This window comes from Corvus cornix, chromosome 1A (genome assembly GCF_000738735.6).
Source record: "Corvus cornix cornix isolate S_Up_H32 chromosome 1A, ASM73873v5, whole genome shotgun sequence".
Classification (NCBI taxonomy): domain Eukaryota; kingdom Metazoa; phylum Chordata; class Aves; order Passeriformes; family Corvidae; genus Corvus; species Corvus cornix.
This window is the reverse complement of record NC_047057.1, coordinates 63,366,994-63,381,609: the sequence shown is the minus strand read 5'-3', so window position 1 is coordinate 63,381,609 and position 14,616 is coordinate 63,366,994. Positions and strand designations below refer to the sequence as shown.

Genomic DNA, 14,616 nt, shown 5'->3' with positions numbered 1-14,616 from the left:
TCTTTCTCTCTGATTTGAAGTAGGCCTCCAAAGGGTCAGGTCAGCAGGCATTACTTGGGTCACACCCTTTGACCTCAGAAATCCTCTGGTTCCCTAAAGTCTCCATACGTTCCTTAGTAATCGCTTTACAAAGGCCAAGCAAAATCAATAAAAACAGAGAAAAATCAGTAACACTCTTAAAAATATTTTAAAAACCCAAAGATAGTTTTACAAAATAAAAAGATCAAGACTAAGTTGAAAGGAAAATATCTTAGCAATCTGGAATATAAACTGGAATCTGCCTTTGAACTTGGAATGTAATAAAAGCCGCTTTAAATTTGCTTGAACAGTGGAGATTCAGGGGTCTGTCTGAACATACCAAATTGCAGCATTCCAGCTTTTGTGTCATGATCTCAAAACATGGATTTGTTTGTGTGCATTAAACAAATCCACAGATTTTCTTTCTTGGTAATTAGCATGGCGTCAGATGGGTACAAGATTTTTGTATTTTTTTCTGAAACTCACTTAGGAAATAGAAACATAAATGTACTGCAAGAAGACACAAATCTGATCCCATAACACCATCTCATTCTTTGTGGCTTTTTATTGTGGATGAGGTCCTGAGCAACTGGATGCAACCCTGAAATTGGCCCTACTAACTCTAGGCTGCCTAACTTGGACTGCTTTATTATGGAAAATAGAAAGGATGTGATTTTTCTTCCCTTTTAACCCTAGGAGGTTAAGCCAGTAATCCAGAGTAACAGCAGATTGCCTTGGAAGTTTGTTTTTTCAGTAGCTGTGTTTGGTACTTCCATTTTCATCATACCAGAATGGCTTGGAAGATTAAATTTTTGGATTTTTTTGGAATCAAACGTTCAAAATGGTCTCAGACTAGATGGCGAAGAACTGTCAGTTATGTGCACATAGTCCTTGTCAGAAATACTTCATGAAACGTGGCTGCACGGTTAATTATAGGGACGCTTCAAAGTAGTGTGATTTATTTATTTTACTATTCTAGCAGGCATTGAACATCTGGCCAAAACAAATGTAGCCCCTTTTAGATAACTGAAGCAGGGAACCCAAATGAAACAACATAATCAATTGAGGTCCGCACATGGAAGCCTTTCACAGTTATTTGTGCCGTAGTCTGCAGCTATAAAGCAAAGCTGTAGTGCTTGGTGGTGCAGGTTGGAAATGCTCTCCACTCCTGAAGTGTGGGAAGGAGAGTAACTCCTCTGGTAATCTCCCAAGTTTATGGTGCAAAGTACTCTTTGTGCAGATAGGATCTTCTGAATACAAGTTCAAAGCAAGTATCCAGTGGCTGGAAGTGGTCCTTATAATTTATCTTTCTGTTTCCTGTTGTTCAGTGGGATTTATATGGCTTCTAGTGACTAAGGCCTTCTCTCCTTCATTTTTCTACATTGCAGGGCATGTCATGCCAAATTTCTGAGGTCTTTTGTTTCCATCTGGCTAAACTATTGCCTTCTTCTGGCCCTATACACCTTTCACACACTTACAGGCTCTGCAAGTTCCTATCTTGCAATATGAGTCAGTTTTTCCGAACTGGAACGAGAGGTGACATTTTATTATAAATAAGTTAATTATCCAGTAGTTTAACCTGTTGGTTTAACTTCCCAAGTGGCCAGCTCTTTAATAAGAACAGGTTTTTAATAGGCCTAGATGAGCCTTCTGCATTCATCTAAGTTACAATCTGGACGACATCTGAAAGTAGGGTAATAACCAAATTCACTGAGCCAGAATACCCACAGCTATTAGTTTGTAGAATAGCATCCCTGAGAAGTTACTCTGCTTGACCCACTTTCTAAACTGGATTCTACACCTGATGATTTGTTGTGGATAAAGAAATTTGGGGATTTTCATTTGTTTGATGCTAAGTATTGTGGTCCCAGGAAGCACTGGGAAAGAAGAGTAATATTTTGTCAGGCTTGACTCCCTGTTTTGTGTCTCTGAAGCTTCTGCTAGAGGAAGAGAAGTTTTTCTGGGATACTTCAAGATCATTGTTCTGGTTCTTGAATATGTGATTGACAGCATTATAGTATTCTTGTTTCTTTTTGTGTCAAATTCAGTAGGCTTTTTTCAAAACATTTACTGGTATTTTTCATGAGCCTTTCCCTTGCAGTGTGTGTTTTGTGCTTGCTGTGGTCTGCCCCACTTCAAAGATTGTTGTTTTACTTCCGTTAGATTAGTAGGGGAAGAGGGGCTTTTCTAAGAGGATTCAGTCCAAGCCTTGTTTGCATTTAATCAACTTAAAGAGTTTGAATCAGGATGGCTGGGGACATTCAGGCCTGAAACCATTGCATCTAATTAAAATACTTAACTGGGACACATCATGTCAGTGGGTCTCCAGAGGGGAGTTCAGACAACTGAAACTCTCCAGAGGGAGCCTATCACATCTGCACTCCTTAGAGTGAAGTGGGTTGAATTCTGGCCCTAACAGCTCATAAAGGGTGGTGACCTGCGTGTGGTATCGCAGTTCTGCAGAGCAAGGTGATTGCACTGTATCTTTCATGAAGAAAAGCTTTCTTCATGGTGTCATTCCAAGCCAAGGCAACAGCAAAGACTGAGCACGTCGATGAGTGATGGCTGACAAGGAATGCCATAGGCACAGTGGAATTGAAGTGGAAAACACAGCAGTGTTTGTGAGGAAATCTCTTTCTCCTTTGTCTTGTAGGGATAGCTGCATATCTTCATGGCTGCCACTTAACAGTAGCAGATAAACACGGTTCAGCACTGCAGTGAGCATCTCCTGCTGGGAGCCTTGGACAGCACAAGCTGTGTTTGACCTCTGTGTGCAGCTGTGGTGTCATATGGAGGATAAGGCTGAGCTTGATTTTTTTTTAAGCTTCTCAGATTTTTGTGGTTTATTTTTGCAATAAAGACTTTTTTAAAAAATCATTTTTTAAATTGCCATTGACTGAACTGATTTGAGTTGACGTAGGTGACTAAAAAGGTTATCCCAAAAGCCTTTAAAGCTTTATTTCTGCATCTTCTCAGGTACCTGCTGCAGGAAGGGAAGGAACAAGAAAGCACCATGTCTTCAGTCTCAGCTTATTACAATGGAAAGACTGTACTTATCACAGGAGCTACAGGTTTCATGGGCAAAGTACTGGTGGAAAAACTTCTGCGCTCCAGCCCTGAAGTGAAAGCAGTTTATATTCTTGTCAGGCCAAAGGCTGGTCAGTCAATGCAAGAGAGAGTGGCCAACATGTTGAAATGTAAGGTAAGTTCACATGGTTTATTCTGGAATCTAATCTGAAAGCCATTTAGGTGAGTGAAGCAAAGGGCTTCTGTTTTACTCCATTCATGAAGAACAAAAGGCTGACTTCTGCTGTAACAGCTGTATATTTTTGCTATGTCTAGGACAGCCAAAAGAATTGAACGAACCTGTGTCTGTCTGATAGGTGCCACAGCATTTTACACTGTAACAATGTAATCCTTTTACTTCCCTTTTGCATGACCTCCACCCATGTGGCTTGATCCTGCTTAGTTTGCCATCCCAGTGAGGAAATCCGCATCTCTAGTAGCAAGAAGGATGTCAAAGCCCTTTGCTGTATTTAATGTAAAAATTTGTAAGGAGACACTGACTTGGCCTGAGGCCCTCAAGAGTCTCTTGAGGTTCTTAAGCCAGTGGTGAGGTTGTGAACTCGCTCAGAATGCTCCAGCTATGATAAATGCCAGAGTTCAAGCTCATGCTTAATGCTAGTGTGAATTTGTACATAGCTGATGTGAAATGAGAGGAAGGGACAGATCTGGCCCTACCAGGCAAGGAATAACTTGGAATTAATCTGAGAATGTCAACATAGCTATAGAGTATTGGTCTAAAATAAAAGTTTGAACAAGACTTGACTGGAAGAATCCTCCTCCTTCTACAGAAGTTAAGGTAAAATAGGTGACTTTGAGAGAAGTAAGTCTGGCAGAAAATGTGCTTTTTTCCTTTTAATGTTTTGAGGCATTAAGCTAGAAAAATCTGATGTATGTCCAAGAACAGAGTTTGTTTGGTTTTGATGTGGTTTTGACAGAGAGTAGATTGTTTTCATATTCAGGAAAAATTGTGAGTGATACAAAAGAAAACAATCCCATTGGTTGCCTTTTGCAGGTCTGTCGTAGAATGATTTAGGTTGGAAGAGATCCTCAAGGTCTTTGAGTCCAGCCCTTAACCTCACACTGCCAAGTCCACCCTCAGCTTTCATCACTGTGGATAATGATTTTCATCATCAACCAACAAAATCCCAAATGTGGTGTGTTTTGCATATGTTTTTGCCTCTTGTGTTTTAAAACACTGAGGCAATGATAAACCTAGGTACTTATCAAGACTTGTGTAAGCTCTGTTTGCATTTTATGTGTAAATACTACTGGCTTATCTCTTCAGTTGGCCAGCACAGCTTGGAGGTGTTTTAGCTCTAGGTGGGGTTCCCTAGTAGCTGTTTTATTGTTGCAGCGGTATTAGATGTACCCATTTTTCTTCCTAGCATGTGTCAGCAGTTTTAGACGTGCCAACAGCAAGCAGGACCTGATAACCTCTCCTTGAACCTTTGGTAGCCTGCTCCAACGTGTTCCAAATGAACAAAAGGAGCAGGCAGGGCTCTAAGTTAGGCTGCTGCAGCCTTGGGAAGAAAAAACTCTCACAAGTCATCCAGGTCCTCTCAAGGAAGAAGGTGTCTTTTTGATGCTGATCATTTTAAAATTACTGAAAAATCCTTGCCTAAGGCAGAAACCTTACTCCTTGAAGGTGTTTGCCATGTTCAAATGTTGACAGCCTTGGAGATTTTTTTTTTTCCTAGGAATGAAACTGTGAATTCCACTAGCTATTAATTTAATGACAGATGAGGAGGGCAGGAAACATTATTCTTAACATTTTTACAGATCTTTTCCAGTTGATCACAATCTAGAGACTGCTCTTTCATTTACGGTTGAGCTTTGCATCCTCTAGTTTGCGAAATTCCTGAGGTATATAACAAATAAAAATGCAGCAAAACTATGTTCCAAATCTTCAGACAGCATTCACATTTGAAATTTCTGATCATAATCTCTGACGAGATATTTTGGAGTAAGCACAGGAAAATTCAGAATAAAATTCTTTCTGTTATTTATGTGTGCTGTTTCTGTGTACCTTTATAATTTCTAAACTCTAGTGCATAATTATTCCTTTCCCCCCAAACTACTGGATTTAATGTAGAACAGTGCTTGTATCTGGGTTTAGGAGAAAACACTTTATTTCTTCTTTCATATCTTACCCTATGTAATCTTCTCTACTGATCCATGACACATTCACTTTGCAAGTAACTCTTTTTTCTTTTGTATTTAGCTGTGACCTAGTATTGTCCTTTGGATTTTCTTGTTTGCACATCCAGAAAGGAACTATTCCAGGAAGCAAAGGAGCAGAGAGAAACAGGTTGCCAACTTCCAAATATTCTAAACAAAGAGATAAAATTTATTTGAGATGAAGTAAGATCAAAGTGAAGCAGATTGGTTAGAATTAGTTGCATAATGTTTAGGTTCTTCAGGTAAGGTCCTCTGGGGACTCCTGATTTTTGGTAGTACTTAGAAATATTTTGAAAGAACTTGCCTAGACTTTTGATCCTTCTTCATATATCTCTGTGAAATTTGTGTGGCTTTTATCATTATATCTACAGGGTTTAAACACTGAGGTGTCATGTTTGTAACCTGTCTGGGTCACTGTGTGTACATGTGAATACACTGGAAGATGACTCCTGTTAAATAGAAGAGCAGCTGTGAGTTTCAAAAGGGTGATACAATGTGAACGGGCAAAATAGCTTAGTTTGTGCTTTTCAACAGTTGGTTACTTGGAATTTTTCAACTTCTGAATCCAACATGGAAAGGAAAATACAGAAAATAGTTTATGCATAAATCAGAGTTCTTTGACTGCATTCTGTAGCTGAATAGGCGTTGACATGAAGCTGCTTTCCTCAGGTCTAGTAAAATTAGTTTTACATGCAGTTGCGTTAGTGCATTAATATGCAATGTATAATGAACAGATACTCAATTATCTCAGCATCAAATCCAAAACAAGCATTGTGACCTTGCCTATTTATGAAAGGAGATGTTCTATTTTCCAGCAGCAAGTCCCTAAGGGAATCAAGCTATTACCCTGTGCTTTATGAAATGCCACGTCTGCCTTGCACAGAGCACAGCTGTTACACAAAACCCCCTAAATTTCAATATTGGCTGCAGCCTGGATGTGTCCAGAGATGCGGATCACGAGGCAAAGCTTGACAGGGATGTATCATCGTTCGTTGATGGCAGGTGTGTGTTTATCAGAGGTAGGGAATTGTCTCAAGGAGCGCTTTTGCTGTCTGATCCCTCTGTGCACAGAGCTAGGCAGGAATGCTTGGAGGGGTTGTCTTGGATTCCCTGGAGAGCAGTTACTGGGCTAATGCTGAGTCACCGATTGTAGCTTTCCCGTTGTCCGTGGGAGAGAAGAGCATTTTCCATGCCCTGCATGCAGTGAACCAAGGCTGCTTGCTGCTGCCAGGCTGTTTCTCAGATATATTTGTTCAGTGTTCCTAATTAGAAAGATCGGGCAAAGTGGGGAGTGGAAAAGGCTCTTATTAATGTCTCTGATAATTCAGAGAGAAAATGGGGAGGCTGCCTAAAATGGAGAATTAGGTGTGACTGTAAAATGCTGCTGCTTTTTCCTGTCGTCCATCCACAGTTAACCCTTATAGTTACAGTGGATGCTACAGACAGGCCTTCTCTTCCCTGCAAAGCTTTGTCTGGAGCTGCACATTGCGATGGGCCTGGCCACTGCAAAAAGCAGATGCTCAATGCTGTCAGACAGCTTTGCCTCTTCAGTATTTCCTTGTGAAGTGTGCTGTGTTTATCAGCAAACATCCAGCAAGGTCCTGTATATTTCAGCAAATCATTTCAGATTTATCTTTCCCCACCTCCTATGACTATCCCTGTCTTTGCCCCCTCACTCATCACCATAAGCAATAAAAGTTCTCCTTGCCAAACTGGTGCCCTGTCACTCCATCTGGAACAGCATTCCTGAAATCTGCTGTGACCACTGCAGAGCGGTGTGTACCTGGATCAGGGCTAATGAGGCTTTTAGGTTGATGGAACATGGTGGTGTTAGACTCGATGCTCTCAGAGATCTTTTCCAACCTAACTGATTCTCTGATTCTATAAGTGCCCCATCCCTGGAAGTGTTCAAGGCCAAGACTGAAATAATATTTTTTCTATCTCTGTGTGTTTGAAGAACAAATGAGTTATAGAGTCATAGAATCAGTTATCCTGGAAAAAAACTCTTAAGATCATGGAGTCCAGGTGCTAACCCAGCACTGCCAAGTCCACCACTAAACCAAGTCCTTAAGCATCACATCTTCACATCTTTTAAATACCTCCAGGAGTGGTGACTCAACCACTCCCTTTGGCAGCCTATTCCAATGCTCGAAAACCCTTTTGGTGAAGAAGTTTTTCCTGGCATCCAATCTAAACCTTCCCTGACACATCTTGAGACCATTTCCTTTTCATTCTATCACTTGCTACCTGGGAGAGGAGGCTGACCCCTACTTTGTTAAAACCTCCTTTCAGGTAGTTGTAGAGAGCAATGAGGTACCCCCTGAGCCTTCTTTTGTCCCAGCTAAACAACCCCAGCTCCCTAAGCCACTCCTCCTAACACTTGTGCTCTAGACCCTTCCCGAAGGCATCCGACTGCAAGAAGCTGTGTCCCTTATTACGTGGCTTCTCCCTGTACTCCTGCATGACTCTCTACCTGAAACATCAGTCTCTGATCACTTAGAGATGCAGTTCTGTGGTGTTATCAGCATGGTTCCTGTGGATCTTGCCTCTTAAAAGCGGAACTTGCAGTACTGGAAGCTCTAGGAAGGATTATGAGCTAATAGTGTGATACGTTGTCTTTTATTAAAAAAAGCAGTGCTGCTGAAACCCAGACAAGGCTTGGGGATGCCATTTGTCTCCAGGTCACAAGCTCTGCCAGATGGTACAGAATTCAAACCTCAGTTTTATCACTGTCAAGAAGACGTCACAGTGTAATACTCCATCTTTGCAAACTGTCTTCAGTCCTTCTGCTCCTGCAGGTATTCACAGTGGGTGAAGTCAACTCTTTTAAAATAAAATAGACTGCAGTTTTCAATTTCCTCCAGTTGTACAAAGGTACACAGTAAATCAAAATGAAATTAAGAATGTTTAAATGACATAAGATTCTAAATGGAAAACAAGAACACAGTGCGATATGAAACTGTAGAAACAAGGTAAATTATTCTGAAATTAGTAAATCTTTGAAATCAAAAATGCTTCTCAGTTAATTTCAAGTGTGTTTGTCATTCTGTGAATAAAAATGTTTTGGTGTCAAAACCTGACACATCAGTTTCCTCATCTTCCACTGAAAAGAGAAACCCAGCATGAATCAGGGTGGTCCAACATCAACCAGGGGACACTGGCCTGGCAGCAGCTGCCACCTCAGCAGAGTCTTGATCCTTGCAAGGTGTGTGTACAGAAAATTTGCCCTGTGTGAAGGGTAGAGCAAGATCTTTTTGTGCAGCTCGGCTTTCTCTGTGCCTGCCTGCTGAGCTGCAACAGCAAGGGGGTTAATGGTTTCTGTCTTCATGTCATTCTACACACATACCCACCACCTGCAGAACAATCTGTAAAAGCTGTCCCTCACTTTTATCTTTACTTCTTCTTTTCTTGCAATTTTTTGTGGCCTGGTCTGGAATCGCAAGAAATCATCAGATTTCAGAAGGATTTTTTTGTTTGGTTGGGATTTTTCTCCTTAAAATCATTTTGTGATGTCAAGTAGATCGTGATGTAAACAGCAACACCTCCAGGGGAGAATACAGAGCCTCAAATAGAGGCATTACAGAAAAATCCCTTTAGCCAATTGTATGCTAATGCATGTGTTGCTCATGCAGTAAAGTTAAAAAAAAAACTGAAAACAAAGGAGAATTTTCTCAGTTTCACGTAAGATATCTAACAAGAGACATGCACATGTTTAAATATTAATATTCAGTTATTCTGCTCAATCTGTAAAGATATCATGGCTGGTAGTGTGCTCTGAGAACTCTGATGGTCAGAGACCTCATTTTGTCCAAGGAATGTTACAGACAAGCTTTTTACGCAGCCAGCACAAAACTCTGCTCTGCAGCCCAATTAGACACACATGCACACATGCATGATGGCACTCTCTTTCAAGCTAGCCGTTTTTGTTTTATTTAGTGGCAGGTATCCCAAGGGGTTTGTGTGTTAGTGAAGATTCTGCAGTGAAGATTCTACCAGCTGATAAATGACAAAATAAAAGTTCAGCCCTTGAAGCAAATGAGCAGGCAGTACCTTGAGAATGATGCAATTAAAAAAAATATCAACAATAAGACTTTCTCTTGCCAGTAACAGCATGGAGGTCGCAGTTAGGCTGCATTTGCTGTCGTCTGTAAAATGAAACACATTTTTAGTGCTCCATAAGCAGTGATACTTTGGTACACTTACAGCCTGTAACTTCACAGTATTTTTTCTTTAATGTGCAAGGGTGTCATACAGAAGAAAGAGGGAATCTCATAAGGAAGTTAGCAAACTAAGATTGCAGTTGGGTCCTTTAAAGGATCTTCATAACGTTGCTTGAATTTGCATTTATGCCTACATACTTTCTGGTTTGCAGCCAAGGCCCAGTTCCTGGAATCAGTAGAATTTCTCTTGGTACCTTCATTTAGCTTTGGTTGAGTATCTCGTGAAGGGTAGATTTCAGAGAGGTGATGGCCCCAAATAAGTAGCCCAAACAAGTCATTCTTTCAATTCTGTGGCATTCTGGTGGATTTTCTTTTTGTTCTGGATAATTACAAGCATGAGTTTGATTTCCCTGCCAGTATTTCAACTTCAGATGATAACGATTTAAACATGGGTAAAAGTGTTTGGTACAGAGATGAAAATGCAGTTAATCACTCTTCTAAATGTGGAAAACCAACACTGTCTGATTCCAGCCTTGGAGCATAAGCAAGCTAGACAGTTTCTGGGTTTGGAAGCTAACAAACCCAAGAAGTAATTGTTTTATTGGTACTGCTGACTCTCATTTTCCCATGTGATTTCCCACCTCTTTTCCCATGTGATTGCTTCTGAACTTGACCTTGTGTGTTAAGTTGGAGATGGAAATAGTATCCTAATGTTAGATTTTTTTTTCAAGTGACTAAACGGAAGCTTTAGATTCTCTAATCCACAAAATTTACTTTTGTGCCAGTCAGAGATCTCTCCATCCAGAACGTTGTGCCTTTCCAGGTCTCCTTGCCAGGAGAAAACTTTCAGCATCACCACCACTGCTGTCTACATGTCCTAAAGGAAAAAGTCGAGGAAGTGGGAGAGTGTGCGTTAGAGGGATGGAGGAGTCCAGCATGGCATTTTCAAAGAGGATGGGAAAAGAACAAAGAGCATTGAAGAGGAAAAACTTTCCTACACAGGCTTGAGAGTTTTACACCAGTAACAGAAGTCAGAGCCATTTCCTGGCAGCTTTTGCTGGCAGCAAGGCCATGGAGCAACATCATTAGAGAAGTCCTGTTGGGCATCCTTTGTAAGCTGCCGATTTCTCCTGGATCCTGGTTTTGCTCAGGCACATGGGAGAGCTGAGCTTTTAGGCAGCTGCACAGCATGCCTTGTGTTCACAGTTTTGCCAAGTGACCCGTTCACCAACAAGGCCTTCAGCAAACATGTTTTTAAACAATGTTTGTCATTTTGCTGGAGCCCGGGACTTGGCTCTTGATGTGTGCGAGTTGGCACAATTCCTTTTTGGGCTGTTGCACTTCAGAACTGCTCTGGACACCGACGGAGCTGCTCCTGTACCACAGCTCATCTGCAGGCATGGGTTCTCATCTTGGAATTGGGGCTGAATGAGGACAACTAACCTCAAACAACCTCTGAGGGCCTGCAAATCTTAGTTAAGAAAATACAGGCTCATCTTTTTCTGGAATGGGTTGGCAATGGAGCCATCAGTCAGCACCCAAAAAGCAGAATTTGCTATTTGGTCATTCAGCACAGTGTAAAGTTGACTCATGTTTTGTTCTTTGTGCCTGATTTTATTCCATTCCATCCTCAGCTATTTCTTCAATGTTTTTTTTTCTTAAAGGAAGCTTTTCTGTTTTCCTAAATTGAACTCTGGCCTTCCAAGACCCTGCAAAGAAATAAAGTTTGTTGTGAACAAAACACAGCAGTTTAAGAAGAAATCCTAAATATAGTGGGGCAGAATCTTTAACCTTCTGTTTTGACTTCCCTGTAAAAACCTGATCCCTGACTAGCACATGGATAAACAAATTTGTGGAAATACTGGGGAGAAGGGAGGGGAATACTCTGAGCCTTTGGGCCTTTGAGAGAGCTCCCGCTTGTGACACAGTGGTGCATCTTGATATTCACAATCCAGAACTTTTGATCTTCTGGGTGTCCTACAATTGATCCCAAAATCCATCCTCCAGAGGATCACACAGCTTTAAAGTTGTCTGAAGGTCACCTTTGACTGCAGTTTACTCTGGCAAATCCAACCTGCTGTTTTTATTATGTTTACCAGACCTATAAGAGCTGCCAAATACTAGGGAGATTGCTTTAAAAAACTGTGAAGTTCTGACTCGCGTTGTTGCGTACACAAATCGAAATGTCTGAATTGTGCCAAGGAACCCAAGCCTGAAAATTGGGCTTTGGTAATTTTCTGGGGGCTTGTATTAGGCCTTTTGTTTTCTTTTAAGGGATCTGGGAGTGAGAGTATTATTGGTGTTGTAAATTAATTTTGCTTCTTGAAGCGAAACAGCTCTTCCATTCATAGTTAAATATGAACGATGGTGTGACTGTGAACAGCACAAACTAACTGCAGCCAGACTCCCAGAACGAGCTGGTCTGACTGCAGAGGGAAATCCTATTAATTCTGGCAACAGGGATGATTCACTGCTGCACTCTGGTCTGTGGAGGTGGTTGTCCAGAGCCTGCTGTTCTGGCCTGATTTGTGTTTGATCTGGAGTTGACAGAGGGAAAGGGTTGCTAATCTAGCTAAATATTTTTAAAATCAGGGCATGCTTTATTCATTCTATCAAAAATTATCATTAGACTGATTTTTGACCCTATATATGTTCAGTTACTATATGCTTTCACTTGTTATTGGAGAATGTTGATGTGTCTTCAGTGGTGCATCAGTCTTGTGCTACAGTTTGGGTCTGTTTTATCCAAAATTCAAGGTGGTTGTGCCAAAGTGGCTGCCCCAGAAACTTGCCTTGTGTTGGTACAATCTGAATTGGTTTTGCCAAGTGTGTGGCTTATTATTTATGGGCATGATTTAGATGAGAGAGAAAACTTGGAGTGATCTCCTTCTCATACATGAAGCTTTGGGATAGTCAGTGTGATTGCATCAAGATTTAAAAGGAGGGACTGACCATGGGATGCCTGGATGGGACTTCTGGGCACTGCTGCAGTAGAAATAACAAATATGAATAACAAAAACAAGCACTGACTTGTGGCTTGTTTAAAAACCAAACAAACCTTTGATACTAACTAACTGTGTGTGTACTTTTGATCTCTATTATTGTGTGCCTTCTTCTTGTCTTCCTTGTCAACTCTGCCGGTTGTCTCCTTGTGTTGCCATCTCATCTTAAAAGTGGGATTTCATAGCTTAGTTTAGGGAAAAAGGTCTTTTATTTTGGTTTTGTAGCTGCAAAACACTAAAATGTGTTTTAAAGCCTTCAATCTGGTGAGCTCAGCAAAACAGAAGCCTGGATCTGGCTCCAAGCTGGGTGTTATTGCGATTACAGTTGTGTATAAAACTACAGGTACTTCATCTGTATAATAAAAGTTTACAATGAACAGTCAGTACCTTCCTAGTTGGGAGTGGAAAAAAAATGCCTCCCAAATGTTTTTTGGCAAAGAAAATATGGGTAAGGACAGGCAAAATGGACTTTTTCCTTGAATTACCTTGATTGCTGTGGTAGAGCTCCAACCCCAGGGCCCTAAAAAAACCCCAAATGCCAAAATATTTTTAGGTGATCTCTTCCAAAGTAACAACTTGTTTTTAATTATTTCATTTTTTATTTTTATAATGGCAGAACTAGAGCTCTAAATTACAGCAAAATTTTGTATTAAGTTGACAGTTTTTTCCACTACATTGAAAATTTCCCTGTTGGATGAAGCCAGAATAAGTTATTTAGGTTCTCTTTTTGTTAGTGAATGCATCTTTAAAAATTAGGGTGTCCAGAGGGCTCTGAACTTGTCTGAAGTTTATATTAATGTTTTATTTATTAAAGATATATCAAAATCTGCTAAGACACACACACACTGTAAGTATGGGTAATTACACCTTCACTCAAATGTTTCATGATCCTTTCTGTAACAGCTCTCAGTCTGACCTCTTTAAACCTTTTTTAGAAGTACCTCACTCATTATTCAAGGTGTTCAAGTATAAAGCAGGCTGTGAGAACACAACAATAGAGATGCAGGAGGGTAAGAAAAGGGTTTATCATTCTTCAAGTGATAAGCTCATGTTTCAGAAGACCAGGTGAATACAACTGTGCCACTTCTGGCATTGCATGTGTGCCCACACCCAAGGAATTAACCACCTGAACTGTCCACCCACAAATAATTTCAGCACTGGGAAGGGCATTTCCATACAAAGTGTGACAAAATTGTCAGTGGTGGAGGAGGGAAAAACATTTTTATGGGTAGATTTCTGCTTGGGGAGGTTGCTTGCAGAAAGGCAATAACCTGTTCAAAAAGCTAATGTGTTCTTTGCTGTGCTGTATCCATGCCTGGAGGCACGCTGTCTCCCTGATGGTTGACTCCCTGTTGGATGTGGGCAGTTCCCAAGCTGCTGCCCTTGCTTTGATCTCCAGGAAGCTGACTTTAGTAGAACTCTATGTGGAGGTATGTTTTGCAGCAAATTTCTTTCCCAGGGCTGTAAAGAGAGCATGAAGGACTATGTATTCCATTTCTTTCAGAAGCCTCCAGGATTTCTACATTCTAGAGGACACTTATGGCTGGAAAAAAGGGCAAATGCTTCACCCATTGTCAGAAAGGGCAAGAGGGACAACTCAGGCAGCTGCAGCTTCAGGCAGTTTCGCTTCTGTCCCTGAAAAAAAAAAATCACAGAGTGAATTTTCTTGACATTTCTGGGTACATGAAGGAAAAGGGAGTGACTTGAAGGGTCAGCGTGGATTTGGAAAAGAGAAGGTGACCTAATTGCAGCCTTCCAGTACCTGAAGGCAGCCTGCAAGAAAGATGGAGAGACACTATTGACAAGGGCCTAGGGTGACAGGACAAGGGGAACAGTTTTAAACTGAAACAGAGAAGGTTTAGATTGGATATTGAGAAGAAATTCTTCCCTGTGAGGGTGCTGAGGCCCTGGCACAGGTTGCCCAGAGAAGCTGTGGCTGCCCCACCCCTGATCTTTAAAGTCGCTTCCATGATTCTGTGATTGACCCTTGATATGTTTAGCTGGACCAATCTGGTCCTGTTCTGTGATAAAATGACTGAATCTGTGGATGAGGGAAAGCTGTGGATATCATTTACCTTGACAAAAGCAAAGCTGTCAGCATTGTCTCCATCAGATTGCCAACATGCAGATAAAGGTGTTATGGTCAAGGTGAGGAAAAGAAACCTGGCTGGACATTCAGACTGCAAGAGTTT

General features: G+C 41.0%; 1 protein-coding gene across 4 annotated transcripts in view; it reads left to right on the top strand.

The window, feature by feature from the left end:
* FAR2 (fatty acyl-CoA reductase 2) overlaps nucleotides 1-14,616 on the top strand; it is a 123,426-nt gene that overhangs the window by 57,379 nt on the left and 51,431 nt on the right. For all 4 annotated transcript variants that reach the window (XM_039570903.1, XM_039570905.1, XM_039570904.1 and 1 more), the window contains exon 2: nucleotides 2,995-3,220. In XM_039570903.1, coding sequence (XP_039426837.1) covers nucleotides 3,032-3,220 — 189 coding nt within the window. In that variant the 5' untranslated portion in view covers nucleotides 2,995-3,031. The remainder of the gene's footprint in view (nucleotides 1-2,994; nucleotides 3,221-14,616) is intronic.